This window comes from Pipistrellus kuhlii, unplaced genomic scaffold (assembly GCF_014108245.1).
Source record: "Pipistrellus kuhlii isolate mPipKuh1 unplaced genomic scaffold, mPipKuh1.p scaffold_m20_p_18, whole genome shotgun sequence".
NCBI classification, from domain to species: Eukaryota; Metazoa; Chordata; class Mammalia; order Chiroptera; family Vespertilionidae; genus Pipistrellus; species Pipistrellus kuhlii.
The window spans coordinates 2,315,168-2,336,689 of record NW_023425493.1 but is presented as its reverse complement, the minus strand read 5'-3'; the positions used below and the strand labels follow the sequence as shown (position 1 = coordinate 2,336,689).

At 42.0% G+C, this 21,522-nt stretch overlaps 1 protein-coding gene across 2 annotated transcripts in view; it reads left to right on the top strand.

Moving 5' to 3' along the window:
• NME7 (NME/NM23 family member 7) overlaps positions 1-21,522 on the top strand; it is a 98,699-nt gene that overhangs the window by 25,374 nt on the left and 51,803 nt on the right. For both annotated transcript variants that reach the window (XM_045582952.1, XM_036443051.2), the window contains exons 5-9: positions 227-277; positions 2,421-2,628; positions 4,746-4,851; positions 16,914-16,978; positions 20,117-20,185. In XM_045582952.1, coding sequence (XP_045438908.1) covers positions 227-277; positions 2,421-2,628; positions 4,746-4,851; positions 16,914-16,978; positions 20,117-20,185 — 499 coding nt within the window. The remainder of the gene's footprint in view (positions 1-226; positions 278-2,420; positions 2,629-4,745; positions 4,852-16,913; positions 16,979-20,116; positions 20,186-21,522) is intronic.

The window sequence follows — 21,522 nt, the reverse complement described above, 5'->3', positions numbered from 1 at the left end:
TTCAGTTTTGTGAATTCTTCCCCTTGATCTCTAGAATTTTTTTTTAGGTTGGTAATATGCAATGCAAAAAAAAATGGAAAGGACGTGTATTTAAGCAGAATATTTGGTTAAAAATAATTCACACTCAGATAAAATCAATAGAGGGTTTTATTTTTATGTTATTAATGTAAAGTGAAATAATTTTCTTATGTAATTGCTAAGTGTTATCATTTTTATTATTTTTTAGGAAAGAAGCAGCGGATTTTCATATAGATCATCAGGCAAAGCCCTTTTATAAGTAGGTACTGAAATGGAGGCTAATGGAGAATATCCTGGAAAATGAGTCATAATTTTACAATTAAAAGTTTTGCTATATGAGAATAATCTGTCAAAAGGACCCCAGCAACATCTTGCAACTGCAAAGAAGTATTTTCTTTTTTTAAAATATATTTTTATTGATTTTATAGAGGATGGGAGAGAGAGAAACATCAATGATGAGAGAGAATCACTGATCAGCTGCCTCCTGCATGCCCCCTATTGGGGATTGAGCCTGCAACCTGAGAATCAAATGCCCTGTCCGAGAATCAAACCATGACCTCCTGGTTCATAGGTCGGTGCTCAACCACTGAGCCATGCCAATTGGGCTGCAAAGAATTATTTTCTAAAAATTGGCTTTTCTGTCCTTATCTCATCATTAAGTATCTTAAACTTGAATAAGAAACAATAGGATGTTTGTTTAAATTATAAGGAGCATTGCTTTCTTTTTAGATTTTAGTAGATTTAACATGGAGTGATAATTATATTTTATGTCTAATATTAATTTCTGCTGTGCTTTTAAACTCTTATTTTGGCATTCTCATATATCTATATCTATATCTATATCTATATCTATATCTATATCTATATCGATATCGATATCGATATAGATATAGATATAGATATAGATATATATACCTATATCTGAGGGCCAAACCTCAGAATGCCAAAATATATATATCTATATCTATATAAATATATCTATATCTATATATATATATGTAAATTTTCTTAGAACCCTTACATTTTAAATAATTTTATATACATTTTGTTCTTAAAACATAGCAACAAATATATGTTAGAAACTGAATTTATGTCTTAAATATTTCTATTGCTTTTATTTTATATTTTATTGTTTTGTTAATTCTAACCCAAGGATATTTTTTCCATTGATATTTTCTTAAAGAGTTGGGAGAGAGGGATGGAGGGAGAGAATGGGAGAGAAAGAGAAACATGGATGAGAGAGAGAAACATCGATTGGGTGCCAACTGTGGCCAGGGATGCCAGGGATTGAACCTGTGACCATTCGGTGCGAGGGCCAAACCTCAAACCATTAAGCTGCACAGGCTAGGGCTTGGTTTGTTTTTAAATTTAGCTGATCATTGTGCATCTTATATCACTATTGATAAAGGAGTCCTTGTATCTTTAATAAAGAAAGATTTTGCCAAGCTGCTATGATAGACGTGTCATTTGGTACCCTGCGCAGAATAGTGGTTTTAAAAAAAGCTTTATGTAAGAAATTTATTATGTTCCTCCTGCATGCCTGACACTGGAGTTCGAGCCCATGACCCAGACATATGCCCTTATGGGGAATTGAACCTTGACCTCCTCATTCATAGGTTGATGTGTAACCATTGAGTTACACCAGCCGGGCAACATGAAATGATTTAAAAAGTCAGTACTGAAGAGGATTGGCTCATGGAACACGGTTCACCAGGGCAGGAAGTGTGTGTGGCACTCAGGAGTGAAAGGCACAGAGGCTGCGGTGCCCTGCTCCTGTCTCCAGGAGGGCCCGCCTCTCTTCGCTTAGGTGAGAGAGAAGCATGGGCTTTCTTTAAAAGGTAGACTGTCCCCGCTAAGCAGAGCAGGAGGAACGGTGTCCCTTATCTCACAGTTAAACTTGTCATTGTTGCCTTGTGCACAAATAAAGTAAAAAAATGAGGCTTTGTTTCTCATATCTTGGGGTACTATCTGACTCAGTGTATGTGTAGGCTTTGAAATTTAAGATAAGGAATAAGTCACTGCAGCTTTTATGCTAATAAAAGGGTATTTCTTGAAGGCCTATTGATTTTTTTTATAACTAGACAAACTTAATGCTTATTGATTGAAGCATAGATCAACAGGGTTCATTTTAAGGCAGTGAAATAGTCTCAGTCCAATGAAACGGTGATTTTTCTGCTCATAGTAATTGATTGGATAGCACTAGCAATTCAGGGCACTGCAAGACACTTGATTTATGAAAAATGCACCTTTTCCACCTAAAATCCACTTTACCCAGTAGCCCTGAGATTGTAATAACCATGTATGTGTTGAAGTGCTCAAACTGTGATGCATCCTGTGAAGAGAAGAGAGATGCCCAGTCGGCCAGAACAATGAAGCTCACCCATCTTCCGCCTGTTTCCTAGTGAGCTGATCCAGTTCATCACCAGTGGTCCTGTGATCGCCATGGAGATCTTAAGAGACGATGCCATTTGTGAATGGAAGCGGCTTCTTGGACCCGCCAACTCCGTGATGGCGCGTGGGGACGCGCCCTGCAGCATCCGGGCCCTCTTTGGAGCCGATTGCATCAGAAACGCCGCTCACGGCCCCGACTCCTTCGCCTGTGCGGCCCGAGTAAGGTGTTTCACATACTGCCACTCAGTTTGGTTTCGGGAAATGTGTGACGTCAAAGTTTAGCATTTCCGTCACTGCTGATGGAGGGTGGATTGATGCAGCTGATCTCCTAGTAGAGAAAACCTTGACATTTTGCCTGGGATTAAACAGTGTTTCAGTGATACATCTCCCCTGGGAGCTGGTAACCTGGTTACAGCCAAGGTAAGTTTTCTCCATTTAAAATATTTGTCCCACTCCTAGAAGAATCATCAGTGTTTAAACTATTGAGTTTATGTGAGAATACCAGTTTACAGACAGCGAATATTCAAAAAGCTCTGTTCTCTCCTTGGCTCCTAGCACTCTAATTCCAAGTTTAATATCCTTTTCTTTCCTATATCTACCTAGTGTTTATGAAAAAGTTCTCCTACATCATTCCTTACTTTAAATCCACACAAATAAGAAGTTACACTGGGTTTACACTGACATTGAGTTAACGAAGTACAAGTTTATTCTTGGCATCAAGAGACATTTCTCAGTTCATTTAAGATGGTTTTTAGTCATGTGTGCAGTTAAATAATATTAGACAGTTTTATAACAGTTGGCTTTTCTTACAAGTCTATTAGTAAATCCCTTCAAATGAGACCTTGAATCTGGCCTTTCAAATGAGACCTTGAATCTGATTGCTGTGGTCCAATCACTGTTCTATGTTCTGGGCTATTGCAGAAGCCTCCTGATTCCTGTCTTTTCTCCTGTTAATCAGTTTATGGAAATTCTATCCTGCCCAAGTAAAAATTAACCATGCCCAGGGTGACCTTCTTAAAAACAAATTGTATTAACAATTAAATGATTGCAAACCCTTCCGTGAACTTTTTTCTCTTGTGGCATAGCTTCCTAAGCTCCCCTCAACCTGGCCGCTGCCCTCTCTATGCTTAACCTCTCACCAGTCTCTCCCTTCCTGTGTCCCAACTTGCTGCTCCTGGAACAGCCTGCTTCTGCCCGACTTATTCAGCCTACAGTGAATGTGATGCTGGCCCCAATGGCCCAATGAGAGCAAGACAGCAGTGGGGAGGGGCTCTGAGTGGACAGTGCTGGTCAAGACTGGTGCAAGCAGGGGCCCCTATCACTCCTCCAGTTGCCCCACAGATCGGCCCTGATCGTCAGCCAGCCCTAGGGACCCTACCTGTGCACAACTTTTGTACATTGGGCCTCCAGTATTTATATAAATATTACCATGTACAAGTTTGGGAGAAACGTTTAATGGGCAACCATTTATTGTTGAAGATATAATGTAGATTAGTCAAATGCTTTAGTGAGATTACCATAGGATCTTGTCAAGGTAAAATTTATGAAAAAGTGAAACCATATACTTTACAATTTGTTAAATAAAATATAGTATAACCGCAATATACTTAAAGCTTATCAAATTGAGTCTGAATTTTATTTAGGGGAGAAAGTTATATATCTTTGTCCTTCCTTACTGGTCAGTTTAGGGAAAAGTAAAGGCTAAAGGAAAGGAGCTTTATGGAAAATATTTAACCAACTTACATCACAAAGTAATATGAAAACTTTTTTGTGTAACTTTACTTTCTGTTAAGTCTCTGAATTAGTAAGATTAGTAAAGTGCTCTTGTAAATGTTTGTTTGGATTAATAGTGGTAGAAGCTTAGAAATAGGGAAATGTGTTTAATAGGTAATGGTACTGATGTGTGTGACACCTTTGACTAGTTCACATGGCTGGGTTGTTGTTTCAGTGAACCACATGTAAAACAACACAGCCTGGCCTGGCCGGTTTGCTCAGCGGTTGGTCTACCCATGAACTAGGAGGTCATGATTCAATTCTCTCTTAGGACACATGCCCGAGTTGTAGGCTTGATCCTTAGTAGGGGGCATTTAAGAGGCAGCTGATCCATGATTCTCTTTCATCATTGATGTTTCTGTCCTCTCCCCCTCTCCCTTCCTCTCTCTGAAATTGATAAAAACACACTTTAAGAAAATAGTGCCTGAATCTAGCTACAGAATATGGTTCGTTTAAATTAGTTTTATCACAGGAGCATAGTGACTATTTAGTTTTAACTGACAGTAGTTCTGATTCTTGATCTCCATTTTACAAATGTCAAGATCAGTTCTCTCTATTTCTAGGAAATGGAATTATTTTTTCCTTCAAGTGGAGTCTGTGGACCAGCAAACACTGCTAAATTTACCAATTGTACCTGTTGCATTATTAAGCCCCATGCCATCAGCGAAGGTAAGTGCTATTTTGAATACAACATGTCCAACTTATTTTGTTCATAGGAACTTATGATCAAATCCTTTTGGAAATGAGATGGGATGTAATTTTTAAAATCATCCTTAAAAAACTAGAATATCCTATATAATAAAAGCCTAATATGCTAAGTGTCCAGTCGTCTGGCTGCCCATTCAACCAATCAAAGCATAATATGCTAATGATATGCTAAGGTCACTCAACTGCTCCCTATGACATGCACTGACCACCAGGGGGCAGATGCTCCAACTGATAGCTCAGCTTGCTGCTGGTATCTGGCAGATCAGGACTGAGTGAGATGGGCTAGACATGCCCTATAGCCTTCCCACAGTCCCTCCCCAGCTGGCCAACTTTCCTAGTCCCTCCCTAGCCCCATTGTTCACTGGTGGGGTCCCTTGATCTGGCCTGTGCCCTCTCACAATCTGGAACCCCTCGGGGGATGTTGGCCAAGTGATTCCACTGGTGGGTGAATTCATGAACCAGGCCTCTAGTTCTAAATAATAAACATAATTGAATGATTAATTTTTTTCTTAGTATTAAAATAATTTAGGTACACAGTAGAAAATATAAAAAAGTTTAAGTAAACAATAAAAGTTACCTGTTTTTAATTATCCTGAGATAGTCATTGTTCACATTTTGATATTTCCTCCAAATTTTTTATTCTGCATATGTATGTATATGTGTATAACTGACACATGTGAATGTAATTAACATGTTCAAGATATAGGTCTATAGGCTGTGGTTTCAATTTAATTTTAGGAGCAGTTTTGGCTACTCTTAATTCTTCATTAATATTTAAATAGTTGTACACTATGCAACCTTATAGATTGGTATAACATTTGGATACTTATATTGTTTTCCAGTTTTTTTATTTTAAAAGGAAATCTTTGAAGAATATATTTGTATGTAAGTATTTGACACTATCTCCAGTGTTTTCCTCTGGCTAATTTCCTGGTAGTAGAAGTATTGGTTGAAAGGATATGAGCCTTAAAGATCTTGTTGTATAATTAATACTTCTTTGATTTTCTCAGAATTATCTTAATATCTCATAGATCCTTAGGACCATAATTAGAGGGGAGCAACATGCATGATGGGTAATAAACATTCATGGAGAACTTACCATATGTGCCAGGTAGTTGACTGTACACCTGTACGCTATCTCTTTTAATCTCAGCAGTCATGTCAAATGGGTGGGTTTGTCATTCTTTCCCGGGTACATGAGGCTCTATGAGTCATTTCCAGTTTAGCAGTGAAGCCAGGATGCAGACTCTGGTCTCCTGTCACCTCTGGGTTCTTCCTCTATGCCCGCTGTTGTGCAGCAGTCCCGGCAGAGTGTCACATGGCGTAGCAGTGACATTTGCAATGGCTGGGTTGACAGGCTAGGAAAAAAATGGGAATTTTATGTTACCCCCACATTTCTTATCTGGGCATGGACACACACACACACAATCAATCAACAGACACATTTTAATGTGAGGAGGCAAGTTCTTGTTTGAAGGCCTCAACTTTATATCGTTGTCCCTTTAATTCATTCCATTTGATCTTTATCTGATTTTTTTTTCTAAAGAAAAATGTGATGCATGGAAAAAGAAATCAAAGAGAATACTAGTTTTAGCTCTTAATAATTGCATAGATAGATATAACAAATCTATTGAAATGATGTCACATGACTAATTTTATATATATACAAGTTTAAATCCTTTTTAGTCAGAGTTGTTTTTTAAAAATTAACTATTATTCATATATTTACATTTGATACATAGCATTTGAGGTAAATGAGTTAAAGTAAAAGGAAATTTTGTAAAATTTAATCAAGTGTCAAAACATTTTAAACTTTGGCATTTCAAGGTGTTCCCCCCCCTTTTATTTCTAAACCTCAATTATAGGGATGCTTTAAGACTGTTTTGAAATGTATAATTAACCCAATTTAGCTAAGAGTTAATAAACTGGCTTCCATAAAATACAGTGTAAAGTTTCATATTAAATTTATTATTAGACTCACTTGGCACCCTTTCATTGGCTGCTTTATGTTTATCTTTTTTTATAATGATCCCATTTCCTGGCATATTTAATTTCACCCGTGGCCTAGTGTGGATCTGAGAGAAAAAGAGGTTAAAGAAAAGTTATTGATAAGAGCAGCTGGAAAGCAAGGTTGTTCCCTGAGGCTGGCCACCAGCTCCCCTGAGGCCAGGATAGCTGCTGACCAAGCAAAGCGCAGATGACTGCTGTTCCAGTGGAGAGAGCACACCTTGGGGAGCCCAGGAGACTTCGCAGGGAGAGGTGCGGGCGGACTTGGAGTGTCAGGTCCATCTTGAGAGCCTGAAGGTGGCCGTCAGTGCAAAGATCTGAGGAAAACTGGGCAGAGTTGGTGAGATCCCAGTTTAGGATTCGTGGAAACAGTGCGGCAGGATCTTAGCCAAGTCTCCTCAGTACACAGCTCTTTGACCAGTGAGCTGTTTGCCAAGTTGAGAAGATATTGTGAAAAGAGAACCATTTGAGTAGTCTGTTGTTAGTGTAAATGGACTTTGGGGAAGTTCCTGACACTACAATGAAGTCACTTACTGATTTACAGCCTTATCTCTGTGGGTAGGAATTTCTTAGCACAAATAATAAAGCCATGCGGATGTAGGCGCCTTAGTTCTTAGTCCTGTGGTTAATCTGTATGGATTCAGTGGTTAGTGTCTCACTTCTGAGAGGGCTAGGCAAAAATACAGAGCTTAGTTTGTGGAACAGATGGTGGCATTCTCGGTCTTGTTATATAAGTCGATTGAAATATATTTTGTCGTTTGGGGGACTCAGATTTTATAAGGTGAATATTTCTGTGTTTTTTTCTTTTTTAACTTCAAGACAATGCAATGTGTTTGTTTTGATGTCCTCAGTGATTATATATATATATATATATATATATATATATATATATATATATATATTTCAATTCCATTGATAAAATAAGTTAATTTTACCCTGAAATCAGGCTACACAGGCTTAAATCCTGACTCTACCACTCACTCTCCATGGGCTGTTGGGTAACTGACTTAGGTTCTTCTCTTTCCACCTCATTTCCTCATCTGTGCAGTGAGATTAGCAGTATCCCTTCTTCACAAGGTAACTATGCATTAAATGTAATAGTTAATGACTAACTTTAATTAACTACAAGGTCTGTCCCAGGCCCAGTGCCCGGCGCTGAGCTGAGAGCTGCGTCAGTGTTGGACATTCTTACCGTGATGAGTACTCCTCTACCGCTGCCATGATTCCTACTAGTAACTCCTTAGTATCAATGCAGTGACTTAATATGCTAACAAAATCCAACATCCACATCTGTCGCCCACAGAAAGAAAGAAAGTCCATCCCATAGTTTAAGGAGCTAAGCCCTGTCCTCAGTTAAAGCCTGGTGTAAGGGAAGTCCGTGAAGCGGTCATGGCTTCTGTCTGGTTGACTAGCAGCGTTTTCCATTACCTGCCCTGACGGCCCCTAATGCTGGCACTGGGCACGAGGAGGTGGCGAATCGGGAGAGCGGCCTCTACACTTGCCACGGCCCCCAAGTTAGCCTTCTGAAGTATCAGAGCCCGAATTCTGTCAGAAATTTTTTCTTTAGCAGAATAAACAGTTTGGGTGCATTGTTCATAACATTGTCCTTTCTGAAATTCAGTTTCCTTTAGTTTTTAAACCCATGTGTTCTCTTACTCTGTGAAATTGTGTAGAAAATTCTCATTAAAGATAATTGTGTTCTGTATCTTAATGTTATGTTTTGGCTGTAAAAATTCTATTTTCATGGAGGCTGTTGGAAAGTAATTTTAGATTTTATTTCTAAAAAGTCATATTGTCTTTCTGTAATTCACTTATTAAGAAGCACATTATTTAGTAGAATATTGTCCAGTTTGTAAATGTAACACCAGAATTACTCTGATATGCTAATTGAGCAGGAGGACTATTCTCAGCAAGGTTATGTTTATCAAGCTCCTTACTTTTATAAATCAGCTGTTCTTACTCAGAGCCTCTTTCAGAGGCTCAGTTTCCTCCCTGAAAGGTAATTTGATGCTCAAGAGGCCAAGAGCCCAAGAAACACATCCACCCTGTGAAACTTCCTGAGTTTGGGATGTTCCCACCTTTTCTATAGCTGATTTTCCTCAAGTAATTTAGCCACTTCCTGAGTTTGGCCTACATTCCCACCTTTTCTATAGTTGATTTTCCTCAAGTAATTTAGCCTCTGGAATACTGTGGTAGAGGTGTGAACTTCTTGGTGTAAAGAGATTGGATATAAACGTTGTAAATCTAACTCGGTTTCAATAAAAACTCTTGGAGTAGGCCCAGTTTTGCTTAGCATATCACAGTTGTGGAGTTTTGTGGTTGTTTATGTTCTACATAAAACAGTAAACAGGAAGGGGCTTTATAAGATGGGACAGAGTCAGAGTGGTCAGCAAAACTAAAATATGAACAACCTAACCCTTCACAGGAAAAATTGATTGGCCTTTGCCATACCATGCATCTTTAATGGACCCTGCCGAAATTTTAGCATGTGTACCTACCTCTTAATTTTTTTAATAAAATGTGGACTTGCTCACTCTCTCCAGATTTTTTTTCTAAGACAAAGATTTTAGAATGTTTAAAACTGGAATCCCCTCCCATCTTCCAAGTTATTAACATGAGAATGTCTATTCTCCTTTCAAATGTTTTTACTTAACCTTATTGTTGTATAAATTATATAGCATAAACACACCTTATGTTACAGTGTCTCAAGCTCTCAGTCACGAAGTTCTGTGTGTATAAACCTGGTCTTATCTGATGCCTCCCTGGAGTCACTCAGAGGATGAGTAGACAGACTGACTGTTTGAATCCAGTGTCACCGTGTGAAGGAGGACTGACTAGGCCCCACTCTGCACCTTTCTGATTAGTGGGGCTCTGTCCATGACAAAGCAATGAAAGGCGCCCTGTCCTTTATCTTCAGGCGTCAGGCTTGCTCTCCATACCCGACTAGAATAAAGAAGCAGCTGTTGCTAGGCAGCAGGGACTAGCGCCTAGCAACTGTGATGTGAGCCTCAGGAACCCGAGCTCCCTCAGAGCTTAGTGATGCATGTGACAAGCACAAGACCTATGGTCGTCTGTCTGAATTAGAAGGAACACAATAAAGGAACAGCCATGAGCCGGGGAAAGTCCTGGGCACCTGGCAGGGATTATTGTAGGATGTGACATTTGGATATGATCATCCTTCTATGGCTCAACACTTGCTCGGAAAAATTTCTTAGCCTCTCTAAGGCCTCATTTTCTTCATCTGCAAGATGAAGGTGACAGGACCTACTTCATAAACAAGTTAATACATGTGATGCACTTAGAACGGTTTATATAGTCAGTGTTCAAGAAGCTATTACTATTAATAATAGTAATCATAGTGATTCTATCACAACACATTTTTTAAAACCTGGAATCAGCCCTGTTTCAGTTATCTATTGCTTTGTAACAAACCACCCCAGAACTTAACTCCTTAGCAACAATGTGTTCCTCCGCACACATCTGTCATGCCCTGGCTCCCCTGGCGATCCTTCATGGCCTACCTGGGTCGCTGCATGACTTCTAAGGCAAGCGTCTGGAAGGTCAGAATGCAGTTTTTAGCTTTTGTGACATTAGGAGTATACATGTTACAAACTAAAAACTCTACTTGCAAGTGTAATTAATCATATTCCATTTTTTTAGATTTTGAAAAATATTTGATTTTAAGTTTATGTCTTGGTAAACATTTTTAAAAAATGTATGTAATGGAACTTTCAAATACTATTTTGCTACCTATTTGTAGCATGTGTCTTCGCCGTTACTAAAAGCTGCCCTCAGACTTGGGGACACCCTGTGTGTGTATTACCTAAGGGACCGTATTTAGTGGGAAGAGTGTTGTTTCATTTGAGAATCAGGTGGACACTTCATTGCTTTGCTTCTTCACTTTTTCGAACGTTAGGACTTAGTGGTCACCATTCAGGGCGTCATGTTCTGGAAGCGCCCTGACGCCTCCCTTCGAGCTCCAGAGCTGTTCACCCACCGGGTCCCCCATTGCCCAGGTTGCAGGAGGAGCAGTCCCTGCACATTCCCAGCAGAACTTGGGTGACATCTCCATTCCCCTCGCCTGCTTTGCATCTGCGTGTCTGCTAGAGGATCCTGTCATTTCCGGACACGTGGTGATGGCCGCTGAGCAGAGCCACACTTGTTAAAACGGAGCTCAGAGAGTTTGTAGCAAAGACAGAGAGTCTCCACCCGCCGGGAGCCCCAGGCATTAGTTTCTGTGGCCTGTGACCCTCCCCTGCAGACAGGCCCAGCCGAAGAGGACAGGAGCTCCTTCTGCTTGGCGTGGCTCTGCCCTTTGGACTTGTCCTCCGTCCAGGCCAGGAGCCGACCGGTCCTTGGGGGGCTGGGTCCAGAGACCTAGGCCACGTGATGCTGCTTTACCAGGAAATGTTTTAGAAATGAAAATTGAAGGCAACGTGATCTCACGTTTTAAGGCTGTGAAAGATGATTCGAGTTACATGGCAGGTTATAAGTGCTGAGAGTCTGACAATGTGATTATAGTTGATTCCTATGAAAATAGCTCTGGAGGAAAAACTGGAGCGAGTAACCCCCTTCCACTCTGCATAGACACAGGCCAACGTGTGGCAACGCAGATGCAGGAGGACACAAACTGTGATAGGTGGCAAATGACCACCGACACAGGGAGAGCTGTGCGCCGAAGAGGCGCCATACGTAGAAGAGCATTGGATCGGTTATTAATCCGCACGCACACCTTCCTTAGATGTGTGCCCGCTTCCCACCCTTCCTACTGCAGCCTTCCTTCCAGCTGCAGTATGTCACTTCCCACACAGTCAGCGGTTGGGCAAGGACAGAGTGCATCTCCAGCAACCCAGCCTGAATTCCCAGTCCTGGCTCCTGTACCCAGATTACCAGTGGAAGGGAAAGGAAGGGTGATCTGGGCTTAGGGAGGACTCTAAACTGCCTTGGGCAATCTCCTGGGTCTCTGGCTTTCCAGTCAGCATCAAACTCTTAGATGCCCTTTTCCTGGCACCATGAAAGGGCATAAGGGCTGCCAGCGATGAACGGATGAACCCAGTGGGAAGAGTGCTTTTTAACCTGGTTCTAATTAAAATGAATGCATGCATGAATGAGTGAATGAATGATTGATAAATAAAACCCCAGGGAAGGACTCTGATTGGCTTGTGCAAACAATTCGCCCATTCCTAGGGGAATTGCTCGGGTCTCAGAAGCTGAGTGCTAAGGCTGACCCTGTTTGGGTGGATGCCCACCTTGTGACCACTCTCAGAGGCATGTTTTTGTTTTTATTTTAATAGTTTTTATTGATTCTTAGAGAGAGAGGAAGGGAGAGGAATAGAGAGAAACATTGATGAGAGAGAATTATTATCCAACTTGTGCTTCCTGCACATCCCCTACTGGAATTGAGCCTACAACTTGGGCATGTGCCCTGAACAGGAATTGAACCCGTGACTTCTTGATTCATAGGTCGACACTCAACCCCTGAGACACACCAGGATGGGTGTCAACTTCCTTTCTAGTCAAAGAGGATGGGGGTTGAGGGGTGGAGGGGGAGAGGCCTCCTAGTCCTAGGAGAAGCAAGAGTTTTCAGAAAGACAATGTTAATGGTTGGATACAGGGGGGCCACTTGGAGGCCTTCGACCCATCCCAGCGAGGACTAGGAGGCTGTGAACTGATGCACAAGACATGGAGATGGAGAGGTGACTGGCATTCAAAACAGCGAAGAGGTAATTCACAGAGTTACCGGCAAACCGGGGCACCAGCTGGCTGTGCGCACACCGCCCGGAGGCAGCCTCCGCCTTGTGTGCCCTTCCAGCCTGTGTCCTCAGGCAGCTTTGCATTTTAACTTTATCTGCATGGTTATTGGCCATTTTTTCAGTCACCTGACCATTTCCTATCTAGGCCAAAGGAAAGGACATGTGGTTATTGACAGCTTGTCTTTTCAGGCTGCTAAACACAGGACGGATTTCTTAGGTCCTCTCTGTCCTACCTACACACGTAACCACATAATTAAAAGCAATGTCTTTGCCTAGTGTCTGGCTGCTGGGCAGAGGCAGTGCTGCGGGCCTAGAACTTTTCATTGGTTTATCTGTGAATGGAATTGTTCTGTCACTGGTACATTCTGCAGGGCTGGTTTAATGAGGTTACGGACTTCTAACAGGTGTAGATTGTGATTTCATTTCGAATTGGTTAATGCAGAAGGCTTAATACTGCTCTCATATTTATTGTAGATCAGGGTTCTTAAATAGTCATGTAAAGCATTTTCTTTATCAAAATAAACAAGACCTATCCCTGAGGTCAAATCTGTGTACGTAATGATACCAAGAGTTTATATTTGCCTTCTTAAAAATTAAGTTTATTGGGGGGAGCATTGGTTAATTATGTTATATATTATATATAGGTTTCAATGATACATCAGAGTCAAGTCTCTTTCCATCACCATATATTTGACCCCCTTTACCCTTAACCCACCCCGCCCCTCTTCCCTTTGGTGATCCTATACTGTTGTCTGCGTCTATGAGTTTTTGTTTGTTTGCCTTATTTGTTCATTGTTGTTTTTAGCTTTATATCCCACATGTGAGTGCAGTCATAGGAAAATACCATGCTGTGGACAGAAGGAAAGCTCGGGACCATATGATTTATTTGACTGTTTAAATGTGTTGACATTTGCACAGATGGTGCAAGGGCAGTGGCCGGGGAGACTGCCTTCGCACAAATCAAGAGTTCACGCATGCTTAGCTGTCAAGTGCTGCAGGGAAATGCCCCTCTTACGTAAGAATGCCCTCGATGAAGCAATGGGAGTAATTTTTGACCCTCAGGTACAGGTCTTGCTCATACTCCGTGTGAACTAAGGGCAGTCCACCCAGGGCACTTGTGCTCCACACTCACATACAGCCTTGTCATTACGAGAAGCACTTGTACCGTTGAATTGGGAACTCAATGAGGGGCCTTTTTAGGAGTCCCACGTTTACCTGTAAGACTGATAGCCACCCCAGAAATATCCCCTGGTTTGCAACTTAACTCTTTTCAAAATTAAGTAATCCTGTCATTGCAAAGACATGGCAGCTGACAACAGTTGTTGCCCAAGGCAAAGACCCAAGTGATGATAAAGTTCCAAGAATCTTGGAAAATTACTCGCCACCTTGAGCCTGACAGCTCCCCGGGCCTGAAGACTGAGCTGATGAAATGGGTGGTGGTGTTATTGGAGGTGATCTTTTCAGTGTGGCCCCATGGAATGAGTCAGCATTTGGAAGACTGCGTAACTCAGTGAGCTCACATTTCCTAAATGATCAATGTGTGAGGTTAGGAAATCACACACGAGTGAACGGTTCATTCAGAGTCCAAGAGACCAGTGGGTTTTGTCTCCCAGGGTAAAAAGTTCATGGGAGAGGTTTGAAATTATATGTTATCTCTGTTCCCAGGGTCCTTATTCTCCGTTAAGCCTTAACTGTCCCTCTATTCTAAGAACTCTCGCTCCATTTGACGCTGTGATATTGCTGTCATATCATAGTAGTATCTTTATTCTCTTGCATGTCTCCTTTATGTGTCTTTATTCATTTTCATTCTTCAATTCCCAAACTTTAAAACTCAAAGCTCTTTTTTGCCTTTGCCCTTCTTTTTGTCAAACAAAAAGTCCTTTAATCTCATCATTTCAGCTCTAACCTCTCTGCACCTCATTATATCTGTCTGTTGGATGGCACCTGTACCCCAAATCCCAGGACTTCATTCCTTCACAACTCAGTGATCTTCTTCAGCCACTGGCCAAGCTCTGTCCTCAAGTACCCGTCTGTGTCCTGCTCTAAAATTCTGTCTCTATGTTCAGAATAGTTCATTGTCTTTTTCCTTCATTTGTTCTTGTTTTCTTTAAAGTGTCACATTCTGCCAGTCACTTAGACTCAAAACCTTCCTCCTTCCTCTTCAGTCTGTCGAGGTTCATACTGTTACATTTGTTTGGCAACATCTTCTACTCCTTCCTTCCTTCTCTGTTGCTGCCACCCGAACCCAGTTGGCATGCTGATCATGTCAGAGCCTTCTTCTGTCCTTTATTCCTTCCCTCAGATCAGCTGCCCCATCATTGTTGCCTTAGTAACCTTCCTAGAACACGTCCCTTTTGTCCTGTGTTGTCCAGCTCAGGCTTTCTGGGAGTCTCCATTGCTTTTGGCAGGGTTTCCTTTTATTTTATATATTAAAATTAAAAAAAAATTATTTTTATTGACTTCACAGAGGAAGAGACAGGGAACGAGAGATAGAAACATCAATGATGAGAGAGAATAATCCATTGGCTGCCGCCTGCACCCACCTACTGGGGATTGAATCACCTCCTGGTTCATAGGTCAGAGCTCAACACTGAGCCACATCAGGCAGGGTTTCCTTTTGAAGGAAAAATGTATTCCCAGTGTTAAATAAATTATTTTACTTACAATGCAACGCAAATATCTCCAAATATAAAGCTAAATATGAACTTTTTCATGTATAACTGTTTAAAACAATTTTATAAATTTGGTACAAACAAAGCTATTTAATGGATAAAATTTATAATGTGACTAGAGGCCCAGTACATGAATTGGTGCATGGGTGGGGTCCAGCCATCCCACCCAATTGGGGCTGATCAAGGCTGGGCCGGCCAGGGGGAAGGGCCTCGGGTGGTTGGCTACTGACCCCACCCCAATTGGGGTAGGGAAAGCCAATCAAGGGCAGAGCTGGCTGTGTGGGAGGGACATTGCGGGGGCAGATCAGGGCCCTGATCCTGCCCATTGGGTGCTGCAGTGTGTGTCATAGCAACTCGTTGTTCTGGTCGTTTTGGTCATTCTGTCTTCCCGGTGGCTTGGCTTTTAAATATATATATGTTTGCCAAAACTAACCATGAAGGCCAGACTGTTCAGAGTTTTACATGAGCCTGGTACACGCTCAGACTTCTGCACAGCTTTTGTTTGTACAGTGTGCTATGATGTCATTTGGCATTCATGTGATACCGATGTGTCATTTGAGAAATAGATGGCATTGTTTTTATTTTTACTTTTATCCCTCACCCTTCTACAAGGAAAGTAGCACTGCTTGGCTGCAGTAACAGTAACCTACATAAGATGCACATCCAGACACTGCTTCTTATTGGTGATTTGGGATGACTGGGTGAACACCCAGATGACCTAGAATATGGTGAGTGTGTATGGGAATGTGTGTGTGAGTGTTAGTGGGTATGTATGAGTGTGAGTGAATGTGTGTGAGTATAAGAATGTGTGTGAGAGTGTGTGTGTGTGTGAATGTGAGTGTTAGTGGGTGTGTGTGAGTGAATGTGTATAAGAATATGTGTGAGAGTGTGTGAGAGTGTGTGTGTGTGTGTGTGTGTGTGTGTGAGTTGGTGTGTGTGAGTGTGAGAATGGGTGTGTGTGAATGTGTGTGAGAGAGAATTTTAGTTGACTTGAAGAACTAAAGAATCTGAATATTTTTATAGAAAGTGAATGGAATGGGAAAACCAGTGCAGTGTTCACAGACCCCATTACACACATTCCTCCTGCTGACGCCCGGGGCCTTCATCCGTTTGGGTTCCATTTCTCTTTTCAGCTGGTTTTTCTTTTGACGTCTCACTGTTGTGAGGACGTGCTCACTTTCCCAGACTCCCACGGAGCTTCTGCTGCCTCCTCAGTTATAACCTGATGTTTCTCCTCTGAACTTTCTGTGTACCTAGGACTTGGGAATTTCATTTTCTTGCAATATTAGTTTTAGTGGTTGGATTTTCATGTTCTCTACATCACTGGACTTCAGGGGCCCTAGAGCAAAATAGTTTCTTAGAAGTGATTTGTCTTCAGGGTCATCCCCGATGTTTTGGGAGCCCTCACCTCCCAGTGGATGGAATGTCCATCGCAGGCTGTCTCAGGGGCTCAGTGTCCCTCGGGAAATGTGATTTCCTCAGAGAGAGTGTAAGCAAAGGAAAGGAAGTTGATGCAGAAAATTTGTATTTCTAAGCAACCGAAATGCCTGAGAAGTTTTGCATTTTTCAAGCGTTTGTTCTGTATTTCCAGGACTGCTGGGAAAGATTCTAATGGCCATCCGAGACGCAGGCTTTGAGGTCTCAGCTATGCAGATGGTACGTAGTTTGCAATGAGTCACAACCTATTGAGGAATTGTTTTTTTCTACATAAGTTTTAAGACGTTTTACACTGAGTTTTCTCTGCATTAAATACAAAATAATAATAATAATAATAGAGTTACTGAACTTGGTAATCTTATAATACTAATGTTTTCGAAATTATTTTGCCCATCAAATCCTTCACTGAGAAAACAAATAGTCAAGTTGTGCACCTGATTGAAGCTGGCACAGGTTTATGCAGTTCCTGGAACTTTGCTGGCAAATATGGGCTGAAACAAAGTATTTAATTTTTACAAACAAAAGATAGAATTAAGCGAGAAGTTATAGTGACTTTTCTGTTGTTTGGATCTGTGACTCAGAGGGCAGTGGGGGAAGAGATCATTTGGGTGGATTTCTCCTGACCAGGGCCTTGTGCTGGTTCCTGGCTTTCCCCTCTGGCACCTTCGAGGAGCCAGCGCCTTTCAGCCCCTCTGCGGCTGGCAGACTGCCTGGCTCCCGTCCAGGAAACCGTTCACTGAGGAAGCAGCACCGCTCCTGCGGAGCTCAGGCCTCTGGGCTCCACGTACCAGTGCATTTGAGGAGGAATCGGGTGCAAATGATTACCGGAACCCGATAAACAATGTGGGTGTTACAGTATGGAAGGCCAGCAAGCTTCTGCTGTTATGATAGTGAAATACTGATCCGATTGGTGGGGCTGTCCATAGGCCGAGAGAAGGTCAGAAATATCCACTGGTTTGCAAAGTCTTCAGGCAAAAACTTGAAGACTGATGAGGAAGTTGGTATTTGAAGAATCTATCTAGAAGAATCTTATCTAGGACATAAAGAAATGGTGAGCCAAAACCTTCCCAAAGTAGCAGTGTGGCAATGTATTTGTGAGACCTAAGCCTGCTTAAATAATAACCAGTGTGGGAATTTTAGCTGTAAACACTGATCAAAGTCTGTCTAGATTAACCCATAACGTAACTCAGTGATTGGTCCTTGTAGGTGCTCAGTGAAAACAAGAATAGAATAATCTTAAAAGGATTCATTGGCCCTGTGGGGGAGGCATGGTGATTTAGTGACAATCACAGTCCTTCTTTGTTGGAGTCCTAAAGATCTGATTATGAGTCACGGGTCAGTTGCTTTCTAGGTATGTGACCTTAGCCAAATGTCAAGCCTTTTTTTTTTTTTTTTAATTTTCACCTGAGGATATTTTTTCATTGCTTTTTAGAAAGAACTGAGGGGGGGGAGGGGGGGGTAAGGGTGGAGAGAAACATCAATGTGAAAGGGGCATATCCGTCAGTTGCCTCCCATATGGGGATTGGACCTGCAACCCAGGTGTGTACCCTTGACCGGAAATTGAACCAATGGCCCTTCTGTGTGTGGGCCAACACTCTAATCACTTATAACATAGGTCAGGGCTCAACTATTCTTATCTTCAGTTTTATCAGCTAAGCAAGGAGACCATTGTTGTCTGCCTAAGTAGATTAAATGAAATAACTCTACCTAATGGAAGAATTTCCATTGCAAGAATTGTGGAATTTCCAGTGCAAATTGCTAGGTATTTAATAAATTATATTTTCTGTTACTACTTTATTATATTAATAGCACAGGTTGTGTGAATGAATATAGGATTAAAAAAATAATCTGAAACCAAACAAAATTCCCTCCCTGAATTATTATGTTGCTCATAAAATAAATTCCCCTAGTTTGAATTATTGTCTGAGTAGGCAGGAATTTCTCCATAATCATCAGTCTTGACAACAATAAGCAAAGTGAGTGGAGATAGGTGGGAAATAAAATTGGAAAGTCTGAGACTATTTCTGAAAACATTTAAGGTCTTAGTTTTTGAGACACTAAAACTTGATGAACTTTTACTTCTAACTAAATTTGAATGCAGCTTGGACAGAAATGAGTCTTTGTAGGCTTATCTTTAACATATCTTACAACCCTTTTTGAAGAGCAGCAGGAATTCCAGGTGCTTTACCATAAGCTAGACTAACTAGGGACTTTAGAATGCTTGGGAGAAAATCTTATGTTCAGCCTTCTCAACAACATTTGAATTAATTTTCTTTAGTATCATTTTTTCTGTGTGTGCCACTAATCCTATATAATAAAGAGGTAATATGCAAACTGACCATCACTCCAACACACAAGATGGCCACCCCCATGTGATCAAAGATGGCTGCCCCCATGCGGACACAAGATGGCTGCCCAAGAGGGCTGTAGGGGAGGGCAGTTGTGGGTGATCAGGCCTATAGGGGAGGGCAGTTAGTGGTGACCAGACTGGCAGAGAAGGGCAGTTGGGGGCAACCAAGCCTGCAGGGGAGGGCAGTGGGGGGGTGACCAGGTCAGCAGGGGAGGGCAGTTAGGGATAACCAGGCCTGCAGGGGAGGGCAGTTAAGGGCAACCGAGCTGGCAGGGGAGGACAGTTAGAAGTCATTCAGGCTGGCAGGGGAGTGGTTAAGGAGTGATCAGGCTGGCAGGCAGGTGAGCGGTTGGGAGCCAGCAGTTCTGGATTGTGAGAGGGATGTCCGACTGCCCATTTAGGCCTGATCCTGGGCAGTCAGACATTCCTTGAGGGGTCCCAGATTGGAGAGGGTGCAGGCTGGGCTGAGGGACACACACACACACACACACACACACACACACACACACCTGTGCATGAATTTCATGCACCAGGCCTCTAGTTTATCCATAAACACCATTGTATTATATATGTCTCTTATGCTGGGAATGAAGTTTTGTTCAGAGAAGTGTCATTCTGTGGTAAAGAGCATGACCAGTGAGGTCAGGTTGAGATAGAACCCAGGTTTGTGGGGATTCCACAGCCCCTCTGAGTCTCAACCTCATGCAAATTGGGACTGGTATCAACCCTCACATGGCAGGGTGGTCACAGCATCAAAGGAGATGTTGCGTTGACAGGACCAAGAGCAATGCTGACACATTAAGCACTCCAATCGTTACACAATTTTATTATTGATGACCTAGCCTTTGATAACACTTCCTTCTTCTAAGAGTATTTGATTCATGCAAACTTTACATTTTAAAGAAAATATATCCAAGAGATCATAAATCTTGAGTGCTTAAATGTAGTTCCTTTTCTTTGCTTGATCAACTTATGGTTTTGGGTGTTGTGTGTGTGTTTTAATATAGTTCAATATGGATCGGGCTAACGTTGAAGAGTTTTACGAAGTTTATAAAGGAGTGGTGTCTGAGTATAACGTAAGTATCAAACTAAACGTAAAACATTCGTACTGAAAACAGTTTGTATGTCTCACATCTGGGGAATCTCAGGATAATCTTTAATGAGGAAAGTATTCTTTAAAATATATAGGATTCTGCCAGCTGACAGTCAACGATACTCAGTGACTGCGATATTCTACTCCTGAGAGCCACTGGAAACAGAAAATGCAAGGGGGACAAATATTGCTGGGATATTGACACATTTTGACATTATTGCGAAGTTTATAATATTCTCATGGGGGAGACTATCACAAATGCTTTAGGAAGTTAAAAGCAAGTAGTTCTTAACATGACTATAATTTCATAGCAGCACTCACCATCTAGTTTAATGACACAAATGCGGGTAGAGTTATCTGAAAATGTGAGGAGACAGAAGAAACAAGACTAAAAGGGCCCTTGGAAACAAATGACTATATTCAAGTACGCCAAATTGTTCCTTAAGATAGCATACAGTAGGCATTTCATCAAAGTTAGCTTCCTTCCCCTCTCTATCAAATTGTCTCAGACACATTTGTGCTGGTACACTGCCCCATTAGGCCTGCTGTGTCAGAGAGAGTTTTGACTTCTTTTCCTCCCCCAAGAAGTTCACTGTTCCTGACAATGAGATGAGTGAGACCTCCATACCTCCTCAGCCCTGCATGTCCGTGCCCCCACCGACCCCTGCTGAGAACTCGGCTCTTGTCATTTAGTGCAGGCACAACTTCAGGAGCATGAGACAGGAAATCACACTCACCCCAATTATCCACCACAATCATTCACACAGGACCTTCGTGGATAGCAGAGTGGCTTTGGGGGACACAGTCAGGGGCCCTCAGGGGCAGGGCTCTGGGGATCATATTAATTATGACGTCCCCTCCCTCCTCTCTCAACTTCTGACATTTCTATTTGGTATGATGACTACATTGAGATTAGTATCGCAGTGGTGTCCTGTAACAAGTAACTTACTTTACTGTGGCATTGTGCACCATGAGCCCTGCAAGGTCACAACAATGGCCCTTGGCCCTGCGTGGTCTGGCCCCGTCTCTGCTGCTGTCCTGTGGTCTGGCTCAGCCCCAGAAGCCCTAGCTCCTTTACTGAGCACACCTGCCCCCCTATCCCCAAACCCTGTCTGATGCCCTCGGTGTTGTATGAGGGCTGGCCACTCCACCCTCTCAGTTTCATGTGTCTTTCTGAATCATTCCACTTATGCTACTGGGAGTTCTTTATCTCAGCGTTGGATTGTATCCTCTGCACACACAGTCAATTACAACAATTCACGTGATGTTCTTGGCAGATCCCTGGGGTTACCCTCCCCGGGCTCCTGCACCCCCTCTAGT